Genomic DNA, 13209 nt, shown 5'->3' with positions numbered 1-13209 from the left:
TCAATCTGTCTCGACCAGAGTGGTGCTTTAACTGGCTTTAACTCAGCTGGAGCTTCATCAACCTGTCTCAACCAATTTGGAGCTTGAAGTGGTCTTGTATTAACAGTTTAAGCAAGTTTGGGGCCTAAAACTGGCTGTGATAGGGTTGGAGCTTAAACTTTTCTCATTGGGACTGGAGCCTAAGCTGGTCTTGACTTTTTCAGAGCTTCAGCTGGTCTTGACCGGATTGGAGCTTAAGTTGTGGCTGGCCTGGCATTTAAGTCCACCTGTGGCTAGTCTGAAGTTCAAGCCTGACTTACAACAGAATGTAACGGCCACAGTGATTGGTTAGAATGGCACCCAAGTGAGAATTTATTTTGTTTGCTGGAGAAAAAAGCCTGTCACACTCATATTTAAGCACTTTGCACAAAGGCACTTTAAAAAAATTCATAAGGGATGTCTGCGTGAAAAAAAAACTGTCTGAACTTCACTTCCACGAAGAGTAACATGTATTCTGACCAGCTGACTCCGAGGAGTACTTTTGGCGTCAAACATGTCAGCAGTTTAATTGCCAATTCCCTGTTCAGTTTTAACGGCAACCTTCCTGAACCTCTCCAAATCCAGTGGCACTTTCTTGACTGGATTTGGCTTGGCCTGGCTTGGCTCTGCCTCCAGAAATACTGTAGAATCCTGCATTCTCATACATATCCTACCAGAACCTGGTTGAATCTCAAGGATTATAGTGATAGTGTTGGTGTACAGAGAGAGAGAGCCTAAATGCTTTTAATCAAGAGAGTGCTGAAATGCTGTCAGAAGTACTTCATCTTGTTTCTGCATCATACATGTTTGTAAAGAAGACGTGTCTTGTAGGTGGCTGGTCTGAAAACATGTTCCCTTCATTTTTTAGTTTCTCGACATTGATTTGACCATTACGACGCCCGCATTGAACCGCTTCAGAACATTGTGAAAAAGATTCCAGAGGAGATAGCTCTTTGCATCATTCGACCTTCGATCTTGACAACTGCCGCCCACTGATGTTTAGTTGCAGATCTGAGGGAGGCTGAACCGCCAGTGCGGTCCCCAAAACTAGAGAGGCCCCGCTCCATGTCCATACCAGCAGGTTTTACACATTTTTTGTAGTTGAAAGTGGGTGATGTCGCTTGGCTGGTGCATTTTTTCATAAATGGAGCTATGTGGGAGCGCTTTAATGCACCAGTGATGTAGTTCCTGTACTCGCGAACAGATCCAGCCGCACTATCTCTGTGCATTCGGGGCACGTTTATCGCAACCCCTGACCAGAAACAAGGTTTAGACGTCAAGCCGATAACCAGAAACATAGCTACATGTAAGTGCAGATCTAAAAACTTTTACGCCATCTGACAGAGTGGCAGTACAAAGGGAATTTTAATGTAGCAGGTGACATCATTCTTCAAGGTCATTTTCAATCAACGTGTGAGGTGGTTTCTCGGCTCTGCTGGCCTCTGTTCTTGTATTTTAGAAGAAAATATCTCATTACATGCTGTATCAAATTATCAATTTATTTTTCACTGTTATGTAACCAATTCCAACAATAGGTCTTTCTTTTTGTGTGTTCCAACGACGACGTCACACTGGTGTATTCGAAATCGTGAAAAAACTCAAGCAATGACAAAAGGAGAAACATGTTTCTGGTCACGGTAGCAAAGACACGCCTCAGGAAGGCTGGCTGGTAATAGCAGAAGCACGATGCCATCTGTCGAATAAATCAGTTGGTCCTGGGTGGTATTTCCTGAACAGTAGCAGTGGCACAGTTAATAGTCCAACTTTGCTGCTTGTGAAAGAAAAATACTGGGACCTGCTCTGTGAAAATAAGTCTTAAGTCACCCGAGCCACTTTTGGGTTTTGTTTGTGATGCACCACCCAGTTTGGCATGATGAAAACAGACGTTGTGTAGATTTTAAAATGTTGAGGATTTCCGTTGCTTGAACACTGCGCAAGATTCTTTCAAAGGCCTTTGACTCAAAAGTGGTTCTGGTGACGTGACTCACTTTTCTGTGTGGGTCACACGTATTGTTGACTACATCACTGGTGCATATGTTGTGCATAGTACTGGTAGCTATTTTATTATTGAAGCTGGTGGGCTGGGCATGGTATCAGCAATACCGTACATTGGATTGACCATTCATTTCATGAGCGCTCTGTGATAAGCTGCATGCATACAGTGCGCAGGAGCAGTCCGGCGATATTTGATTGGCAAATCGGGCTGTCCAGCATGGCGATGCATTAATTTCACGGATCGAGCTGTGTTGCACGCTTTCACGTGCATCGTGCAGACAGGCTCCCTGGAGACATTTGATTGGTTCATCAGGGCTGATTAAAACACTGCAATGCATTCATTTGATTGGCCAGTGCATTTCACCTGCATGTTAACAGGTGCCAACGTCAAGTCTTGGAGTTGGCATTCACTTCACCTAGCACCATAACAGTTCGCCGACATCCAAGTTATTTTTTGTATACCAGCACATAGGGAGGGTACACTCACCTACAACTAACAGTCTTTGTTCAACAATTGTGTACAAACCGGTACATCACATCTGTTGCCATGGCTGTAAAATTATGTTTGGCAGTGAGCCGCATGTTGCAAAAGTGACCTGGTCGAAATTTGCTCATCTGAATTTAAAAAAAAGAAAGAAGAAGAATTTGTATGCATTGAACATTTTGGTTCTTGAGAACGTGAATGAATGAGATTGAAAAGAGTTTGCACAAAAATCAAATTTACTGCCCAACTTAATCTCAATTCCGAACAACAATTTCCCAGCTTCATTTAAAAATGAGTTGGCCTCGTTGTATGCATAAAGTTAGAGCATGTGTAAGACATCACTTATGCCAAAGGGTGAATGATCAGGTTTGTAAAATGTTAAATTCCCAAGTTTAGGGTAGCGTACAAGTTAATGCACAATGTGACTTGTGAGTCTTCTTTTCATTGTATGCCACTTTTCTTTTTATTATCTTGAAAACAAAAAGAGTTTTTGTTCTGTTCTTTATGTAGAGTATTGTGATTTTAACAGCTCTGAGTAACATTTACACCTACTGCAATTGGCGCATGTTTTGCAGGAAGTGAAACGGAGGGCTGACTTTGCTGGTGAAGGAGGGTCTAGAGAAGTTTCTCAAAACGTATTTGTGCAGAATGACCGGTGTATTGTTGAACTCAAACCTGGCAATTTACCAGAATGGAACATTTTTTCTCTGCTCATGCTGTAATCTCGTGGCCCAACATTTGGCGCAAACTTCTGTGCAAGTTGAAAGTTATTGAGAAAGTGGACACACCCATTGGGCGTGTTGAAGAATCAAGGTTTCAAGTTTCACAGACTGAGGAGCAAGATTTTCATTCATGTTTGTCCCCCAAAGTAACAGTGAAACGTTCAAGCTTAAGGATACTATCTCATACTGTCACTGCATTTTCAATGTTAGAGGCTGGTAAAATGCTGAGGCCCAGTACATCTGCACAGAGATTTGAGAAACATCTCCATCACTTACTGTACATTTACTGACATCCAGGGTCTCTTAGCAGAGTTCATCAGTACTGTAGTAGTAGGAAGGACTCGTAGTAAGATTGTCTGTGGCTTAGAAAGCTGAAACATAAGTTCTGTTAACAAGTCCTTTCAACCCCGCCTCTCCCCACAACCTCCACCCCAGCCTGCCCCAGATCAACCCCAACCCTGCCCCACTCCTAAAACTTACCACATAATGGCTGTGGAGGTCAAAGGTTGGACAGTCCAATGTTTTCCTGAGTAGAAATATGGAATGAACATAGTGGTAACCCCTCCTGTAGTTTGCAAATCTCAGTTTCGCCACTCGGAGCTTTTGAGTTTCACGTAATCTCACCAAGAGGCTGTTGAAATTTACAAGTAAGACGTTGGAAATGGGGTTTCAAAGTTATCACTGAAATATTCTGTCAGTAGAAATCAGGACTTTTTTTGTTGTCCAACTCCGTGTTGACAGGGTAATCCAAATCTATTTGTGTGATAACCTGCAACATTGAATTAATTGAAATGGAGGGATCTACTCTCTATGCAATTCAGTTTTCTGCTGTCACAAATGGAAAAATTGGTTGTCTACTTTCTTACCTGCTGATGGGGCACTTCATGTGTAGTGTTATGGAATGGTAAAGATTACAACCCACAAACTTGAGCCACAAGTGGTCTTTGGAGTACTGTAGATGGGTTCCCAACCCTTCCCTCTCGAAGTCTCAAATGCACTGTATGATGGACAATCCAGGAACCAGCCTTACATGTACAGAACTTCATTAGGGTTAAGCTGCACCTGACTCCGGCAACTCTGCCCACGGCTCTGGCTTTGTGCTGTACCATGTCAATGCTCAACACAAGCCAGGACTATAAAATTGCCAATTTGGAAGTGGCTATGTGCAAGGCCACCTTACCAGGTTCCCATTTATTCGCTGACGTACATGTACATGCAAAGAGATGAGGTGTATGCGTGTGTGAACCAGTGAACTGTCAGTGTCCATCAGTCATCCTTATTTTTCACTTTGTGCCGGAATCAATTGGCTGTGGCTTAAATTTCTACACAAGTTTATGGCTTCAGTCACATTCCATTAAGCCCTGTGTACTTTCAAGCCGTAGCCAAGTAATTCCAACACAGGCTTACCGTACCGTACATAGCGCACTCTGTAGTTCATGCAGGTTCATATTGAATCCGAGGACCATTTTACCAATACATAACCATGTACATCTACACAGTATTGCCCAATCATTTGCAGTTTCATTGTCATGTTTTATGCAAACTGACAATGCATTCACATCCATGACTTCTCTGCTCATCCATTAGTCATGCTTTTAACATACATTAATTTATGCGCCATTTAGTTTGGTCATATTTTAGTTTCGTATAGCCTTGTTTTATATAATTTGCTGTTTAAGTCATGGCTTTCCAAAGGCTGGTAAAACTATTGAAATTTTCAGTTTTTTTTGTAATTCTTGTTTCCATTACAATAATGACAAGTGCACTCAACATGTAAGATGCAGAATATTCCAAAACTGACCAGTTGAGATTTGAACACCACAGTTTGAAAAAGAAAAAAACCTGCTAAACTCCCCCCCCCCCACTCGGAATACGTGTCAGGAAATCTGTACATTTAATAGCAATATCAGAATCAGGAGGACCCAATCAGAGACAGGGCTAAAGGCTGATTCATGCTTTGTGCGAAAACGGACACAAATGTGATTTTGTGACGTCAGATCAAGTATTGGGGCTGTGAATTTTCAAAAGTTGATTCCTTTTCAATTCGACCAAATTCACTACAGATGTTTTGTGACGCTGAATTCGCATTCACCAGAAGTAGGATATGAACTGAAGACGAGAGCCTAGAAGTGGAATATATTTTTCAGAAACGAATATTTGCAGAAAACCGCTGTGCCAAACTTGAGTTGGCCAAATACTTGTCAGTGGCACCATCTCTAGCCTGAAATAAACTGGATTCTTTTGTGAAATCCAAGCTTTGTCTAAACGGCAGCATGCCAGACTAACTAATTTTGGTAACTGAATCCCGTATGAGGGTCCGAACGAAGAAGGAAGAAGTAGGATGTTCCAGATGGAATTGTTTGGAATGTGAAGATGCCCCTAGACTCTAGCAGTTGTTTTCCTTGGTTTTTGTAAGATGCGACATGTACAACATTTCTTGGGGTGTTAGTGACGTTCTGTGAAGTCACTAATAACCTTGGCCATGGTAAGGCTATCACTGGTCATTTCTAGTGGCCCCCTCCAATGGCGGTAAGCATTATGATAAGGCCATGGTAAGGCTATCACTGGTCATTTCTAGTGGCCCCCTCCAATGGTGGCAAGCATTATGGTAAGGCCATGGTAAGGCTATCACTGGTCATTTCTAGTGGCCCCCTCCAATGGTGGCAAGCATTATGGTAAGGCCATGGTAAGGCTATCACTTGTCATTTCTAGTGGCCCCCTCCAATGGTGGCAAGCATTATGGTAAGGCCATGGTAAGGCTATCACTTGTCATTTCTAGTGGCCCCCTCCAGTGGCGGCAAGGAGTGTGATAAGGCCATGGTAATGCTATCACTGGTCATTTCTAGTGGCCCCCTCCAGTGGCGGCAAGCATTGTGATAACTGCTGTTCAGAACCATTCTTCCCTGACAGTTGCTTTGAATAATGCTTTCTGCTATTAAAGGCAGGCATTAGAATGACCTGTGATATGTTGGGTTTGCTAGATTTGTCTATAAGGTACATGCCGTCCACCCATATGTCTTGTGTTGTTTACTAAAACACGTGACGCTGCTGTTCCCTCATTTGCAGTGATAGACGAGACGGACGTGACGGCCACGCTGAAACCCATCGATGTCCTGACGGTGGACAAACTGCAGAAGAAGCTTTACGTCCAGGACTACTACAGACTGGGCTTTGGCAGCCCCGGAGGAGGGGGCATGATGAGGCCCAAGCCAGGGGAAGCCTTCCGCATCTCCGAGGTCAACATCCACTTTGAGGTCACCAGAAGGTAGTAGCCTCCCTTGTCCTTGTCATTTCAGTTGTGAGGTTTTCCCCCCTTGATAAAATTCTTTCTTCAGGTCAGTTGTATTTCGCAGCTGCTGATTGTGGCTCAGTTCAGCACAACTGTCAAGCAGGCCCTTCACCTTAACGACTTCCTGCCGGGGGCTCCGGGATCGGAAACGTATGGTTTATATGGGTGGCCGGGGTTTCCGAACTCGGACAAAGGAAACAGGGCCCTGTAACAAAAGACCGTACTCCGAACAAAAGACCAGGCTGCTGGGCATTACCGACATTTTTCGCTCTCAAAAGTGGTGATAATCCAGCCTTGTTTTGAAACCCTATACCAGGGTTTGGGGCATTGAGAGCGAGCAGATTACCACCGGGGGCAAAAGCGCTCCACCACCGCAACGATGAGCCATACAGCACCGCTGCACGCTAATCTGGCCCTTATTGAAAAGAGGTCAGCAGTGCACTGAGCCAGGCTCGTGAACAAAAGACAGTTATATAACACCGCACAATCTGGGCTCTGTTAAAGAGGCTGCAGGCCTGGCTGAAATACTCGGGCGTCAATGAAGGTCACCTATCAACTTGGAGTAGTGCCTGAAGATTACTTCATCCGGCTATAAACGACCGTTAAATGAAATGATGAATTTTTGAAGGATTTTGAAATCGGAAAAAATGATAGTCATGCCGGCCCAGCATCATCAACATTGAAAAATGCCCCGGCACGAAGTGGTTATGGCACCAGCACCAATTTCACAATGCTTTTAAAGGGCCAGAGCTTTGCATTTCACATAATTCAAAGCTCAGTCAGCCATAAGGAGGTTCCCCCAAATTGTAAGTTCAAAGTGAGACCCCAAAGAATCGAACCATCAGCAGGCTTAGTCCTTGAGTCTTTGAATGGGGAAGTTACTATTATGGCAGTAGAATGCAGTGAGTGTATCAAGTGTGCACAATGTATGTGTTCTTTTTGAATTTCAAGAAATACAAAAATCTGACTTCTATCCCCCTCCGAATGTATATTAAAATGGAAACTATTCACCCTGGACAAATTCAGCTTAGGTGCTTGTTCATCATAATTCTGTGTCCAACAAAATTCCATGTCCAACAAAAACTGCATGTCCAACATAATTCTATGTGCAACATAATTGCACATCCAACAAAATCTTATGTCCAAGATAATTCCATTTCCAACAAATTCCATGTCTGACATAAATCCTGTCCTGTGTAACAGCCTGTGAAAAAAAAACCTAAACAAGAAAACTTATAGAGTTTTTGAGGGATCTCCCTCATTGACGGTCCACTCCACCCTGTGTTCCTCCTTGCCCACAGTTACCCGTCCCTGGTCGTGGTGCCCTCGGCGCTGTCAGATGACAGCATCCGGCGGCTGGCCAAGTGCCACCGCCAGTACCGTTTCCCTGCAATCACCTGGCGCCACCCCAGCACCAAGGCCCTGTTGCTGCGTTCCAGCGGCTTCCACAGCAAGGGGGTGATGGGCATGATCAGCAGGACAGCACAGAACCCCAGCACCAGTGAGTAGACCTCTGTCTCTGACCTTAAATGAAACCTTCCTCCATCATCACTTCGACCTTGGACCCTAAGTTGGTCTTGCTTGTGTGGTAAATATTAGGGGAATTTGGTATCACGGTATGGAAACATTCCAGTCACTGGTTTAAGCGATCAGCGATCAAAATTGGTCTATGGGTGTCCCGCAGGAGCCAATTGAATTTGCCATTGAACACCAAAAATGGATATCCCACTGTAACTCAAGACTATTATTATTATTAATTTCTGGTAATGACACCAAGGATTCCTCAAAAGCACCCAAGGCACTGTGGCTTGCAAGCCTGAAGAAACCTGTAGAGAGGAGACAATGAGAAGCAGTTACAGTTTTAGAGGTGGGAGGAAAACCCCAGAGGAATGTTCTGGGTAAAACTCCCATAATCAAGTAGGGACTGAAAACCCAATCCACACATGGACCTGGCCAAAATTCGAACGCAGACCCCATACGTGAAAGGCAAGGAGAGAGCCACCATGCCAACCTGACTCCCCAAAGACTGGACGTATCAACAAACCTGCTATATGGGTTGGTCTTGTTAACCGCCTGAAGCGTATTAATATTGAACCTCCATAGGTCAAAGTTGATGTAAAAAAACAAGAAATAGCTTTCCCACAATCACTCAAAGAAGACTTGACTTGGTATGTAGGTTTTCTTCTTATCCCCGAGCAGACTATTGATTTTGGACCCCGTAGGTCAAAGGTTGAGATCATCATGAATATAACAACAGAAGTAGCTTCTCTGCTGTAACTCAAGTAAGGTTGGACTTATTGTTAAACTTGTTATATTGATTTTGATTTCTGACACTTAAGTCTGGGCTTTAACCATTGAGCTTGGTGGGGCATTCATAACACATTACCCTTTTTCGCAGGTGGGTCGTCTGACACCAGTACCAGCAAGAGCCTGGAGCAAGAGAAGTACTTCACTGCCGTCGTGCTGAACACACCCTACGGCCACTCCTACAAGTCAGACTCCCTCGTCAGTCTGAACTCCATCCTGCCCCCCTCCATCACCCTGGAGCCAGACTCCACCCCCAACATGGGCTCCCGCAAGGGCCACTCCTCCGGAACGTTGATACAGCGAGGCTTCATGCGGTCCAGCGGCGGGAAATCGGGGCCGAAACCAGGTGAGGGGAACAAAAAGTGGGAGGTTGCTTGCTCGCCCCTTTCCCTGTCCCATGTCATGCACATGTAAAACTTGGTGTAAGTCAGTCGGGTGACTTGGTGTAAGTCAGTCGGGTGACTTGGTGTAAGTCAGTCGGGTGCGTAGTACTCGTGGACTGTTCTTGATACTCAATTTATCTGGATAACCAGCTCCAGTGCACATCGTTGAGGCAGGGAACAGGAAACACGTTAATGTCATTTGTGTTGGCCACATTCTTTTGCAATCCTTTCATTCAAGCACATGTTGGATTTGTGCAAATTCAACTGAAAATGACACAGATTTGTTTGCCATCTGAACGGCTGAACCAGTGCATGCTTGTCCTTCAGTGGCTCTCCAGGATAGGCCGCACAGCAGATCCTGCTCACTTACCAGGCCACAACGCCAAAGCTACTGGCATTATCTGTAGTCATGTGAAGACAAATCTGGTGTTTAGCTTTGCAACTGTGGCCTGGTACTGGTTGCTTATCGTTCAGTGATGTATAGTGCTGTGATTGAAGTGTTGTGTACTAACGACCTGATAGTGGTTTTGTAATGATGTCACAGTTCACGTAACAATTACTTTCGTGGTTGCTTTTTCCCTCTCATGGGCATGCTTTTTCCTGCACTGTTTCTCATTACTTACAGTCCCATTGACCATATACACCCATTCATTATATACCCATTGCCTTCCGATCTGTACATGTGTTATCAAGATCATTGAAACCAGTGGTACATTCTTTTTTTGTTATTTTTGGAAAGGGCACCTTTGTAAAAGTAACAGTTGGTGCGTCGTACCTTGTGTGGTAGTGCCTTCCTGAATCCAGAGAAAGTCTCCAAAATACCGAGTGGATTTGGAAGATATTTAAAGGGTTGGAGCGCAAGAGTGTGACAAGGAGATCTGTTGTGATGTGATTGAAAAGGATACAGTTGAGCTTTATCCAGAAAAGGCCAACACCAGTTAGGTTTCTGTCCACTTCAGTTTGTGGTCACAGTTTCTTCCCCCCTCACAAATGTTTCTCTTCACTGGCACGGAGTTTCCCCCATGAGAGTTTGCTACTAACTTGTGTGTTTCCTTCCCCCCAGGGCTGATAGACAGGTCCTTATCGACACTGAAACGAGGTAATGACAGGCACCGTCCAGTCTCAATTCCCTTCTCCCCCCCCTCCTCTCCCCCGCCACACTTGCCTGTTTTCTTTCAGTTCTTTCAGTTTCTCTGCATTGGGTTAAACCTCCCACCTGTAAAACAAATTGAAAAAACAAACAACAAAAACAGAGCGAAATTAGTGGGACCTTGTTGAGCCCTGTTGAAACGTTGATATTGAAATCAGAACAATCTTTTCTTGGCAATAATTAGAGATCTAATCATCTGTTGATGACAACACAATTCCTGAAAGTGTTGACACCCACATGTAGATATTTGTCAACAGTTTATTTTGTGTGCCTTTTTTTTAGCTGAATTATTTTGATTTAGAAGTTAAATTCATTATTGCACCAGATGATATGAGCGTTTTGTTTTTTTTTGGAAGAGTAATTTAATTTGATGAACAAAATAATTTACTTCCCAATGGTTTCTTTGTCTTCACTGACACAGAAAATTAGGATAATACAGATTTGAACAAATCGACATATATAAGAAGGATTCATTAAAAGGTCTGTTTGCATGCCGATACAGAGTATCATTAATCTGCTGTGTTGGTTTAGGATTACAAAAACATGACCAGAAAATGGCAAATTAACAAGTAACATTTAATTACAGAGGTGAAATGCGCTTTCAAAGACTACTGGTTTATGGTCAGAGAGTTAGCTGGAAAACCAGTGTCGGGGCAGTTGCAATGAATCCATGTGTTCTGCTTACCAAGGGGAAAAAATTCAAACCAAAATGGTAATTAGGCTAATCCGTCAAACTAACCAGACAACAGGTTGAGTAAGTGAATGCATTTTTCAAACCCAGTCACTTACAAATGCTAACCAGGTCAGTGGTTTTGACACTCAGTTAACTGTTTACGCAATCAGTTGAAAGCAATTTTTGAAAGGGTTTTGTGTGTCGGTCATGAGAACTGTCAAGAGCAGTCAATTGTTAACCAAGTCAGTATCTCATTACCCAGTTTTCAATGGATTATGTTGATCAGCTCAGCAGTCATGTGACTAGTCAGGTTTCTGCATGTCAATCATGTGGTAGTGGTAGCCCAACGGACGGTAAACCAAACGAGAAGTGCTACCACTCCTATCTCATGGTACATGTTTAAAAGTCATCCAAAGTTTAAAAAATTCCCCTGACCCTGTTTTGCGGGTTGTTGATATCCAACCGAATCGGTTCACCCAAGAATGGGCCAAAACTATCCACAGAGCTGAAGGAGATAGTGGACACCATTGACGACTCCCTGCAGGACATGGACCCCACATGGTCCATCTACAACTCCTCGGATGACGATTCCTCCTCCTGTGCCTCCTACCAGGGGACTGGCGACGAGTCTATGGACAATGGGGACATTTCAGACCCTCCAAGTACCTTTTCTGTCCAGATTGCTGACCGGTCTGAAAGTGCACTGTGGCAAGCTTGTTGCATTGTCCTGTGCATTGTGGCACCTTGTTTTTTTTTCCTACTCTGGGTCAATCAAATCATGCCAATCATTCGAAATCGGCGTATACTACATTCCACTTCAGAAATCCAAGAAAAACAAGTGCAGGGAGAAAATTCCACTGTTCGTTAATAAAACAATGGCCCTCCTGTACTTGCACATGAGTTGATAGCAAAACATTGGTAAGGTTTCCATTGTTCCCTTCCCCCCTCCTTCCCCTCAAAAAAAAAAACCCTAGTCACCTTCACCTGACAACAAATAGTCCCTCCCAGAGCCTCTTTTCAATGGAGGAAACTGCAGCTGTCTCTTAGCAACTGATCTGAGCATTTTGTTCCTACTGGTACTAACATTTTGACCCTTTGAGGGATTGACCTTAGCATGCTGTATGTCTTCATCCCTGGCATTTGCAGATCTCCGGAACAATTTCACTGTTATCCCAATTTCTTGTTTGTCGTTAATTTCGTTGTGTTTCTCTTTCAGGAAGATCTGATCGTCCTGTAGAATTGAAGCTTTATTGCAGTCACTCCATAACCTTTTATTTGTAGGTCCTCTAACACTATTGCATGATGCAAGAACAAAGGATTTTATTTTTGAATATGTGACCTGCTCAGTTGGTGTTAGTCCTCTGCCCTTCAGGTTTACTTCATGGTGAAAGGTCACGCACAGTTTTGCAACTCAAGGTGAAACAGTATACAAAAGAAATTTGTTTTGGGCCCTTTTTTTTTGAGTTTCTGTGATGAAAAATTCTTGAGCAAATTTTCTTTTGGCTGAAGCTTGAAATGAAATTGGAGCTTATAAAAACTATAGTCATTTTCAACATGAACAAAAATTACAGCTAATGTTTGGGTCAATCTGTGACTCTGTGGCTTGTGTACAGAGCAGGTCACACATTATTGAATGCTAACACTAACCATTTCTTCTAAGAACAGGTCAAATATATAGAAAAGAATTCCAAATATTGTACAGGACCTTACTTTGTTGATAAGATGTGCAATTTGAAACAACTATTGTCTAATTATCATTCAGAAGAACACGTGTACATGTAATAGTGACTTGGTGAAAAGCGTATTTATTGCATATATTCAGATATTACGGTCTTTCTTACCATGAGAGTGACATTCTTTATCACAGGTTTTCTGCTGGCAAATGTGTATTTGTACTTGAAATCCTACATAAGAATTCACCTTTTTGTTTCAGCCTAATATGAATATGCTGCAATTTGCATGTGGCATTGTTTTTATTTGAAATATTAATGAAATATGTATTAGACTATTAAAGAAAATGCATGTACATGTAGCTATCAATGGCATTTAGTATGGAAATGCTTGAAATGTGGCTTTAAGGGACCGGTTAAGTTGGGCACCAGTAAACTTACTTTTCATTACACAAATGTCACATGGTTTGAGGATGGAAGTACAGTGTGCACACACTAGTTCCCGAGACTAAGCCAAG

General features: G+C 43.1%; 1 protein-coding gene across 13 annotated transcripts in view; it reads left to right on the top strand.

The window, feature by feature from the left end:
* Window positions 1-13209, top strand: part of LOC110977966 (myotubularin-related protein 13-like) — a 92237-nt gene that overhangs the window by 61688 nt on the left and 17340 nt on the right. For 7 of the 13 annotated variants that reach the window (XM_087130261.1, XM_022232526.2, XM_022232522.2 and 4 more), the window contains 5 exons: window positions 1022-1099; window positions 6286-6484; window positions 7810-8009; window positions 8907-9161; window positions 10262-10297. In XM_087130261.1, coding sequence (XP_086986387.1) covers window positions 1022-1099; window positions 6286-6484; window positions 7810-8009; window positions 8907-9161; window positions 10262-10297 — 768 coding nt within the window. The remainder of the gene's footprint in view (window positions 1-1021; window positions 1100-6285; window positions 6485-7809; window positions 8010-8906; window positions 9162-10261; window positions 10298-13209) is intronic. The other 6 variants (XM_022232532.2, XM_022232531.2, XM_022232530.2 and 3 more) reach the window with 2 other exon arrangements.

Source organism: Acanthaster planci, linkage group LG20, assembly GCF_054643075.1.
Source record: "Acanthaster planci isolate LZ-2023a linkage group LG20, COTS_SCS, whole genome shotgun sequence".
Taxonomy (NCBI): domain Eukaryota; kingdom Metazoa; phylum Echinodermata; class Asteroidea; order Valvatida; family Acanthasteridae; genus Acanthaster; species Acanthaster planci.
The sequence above is the reverse complement of the archived record's forward strand: the minus strand, read 5'-3'. Positions and strand labels throughout refer to the sequence as shown.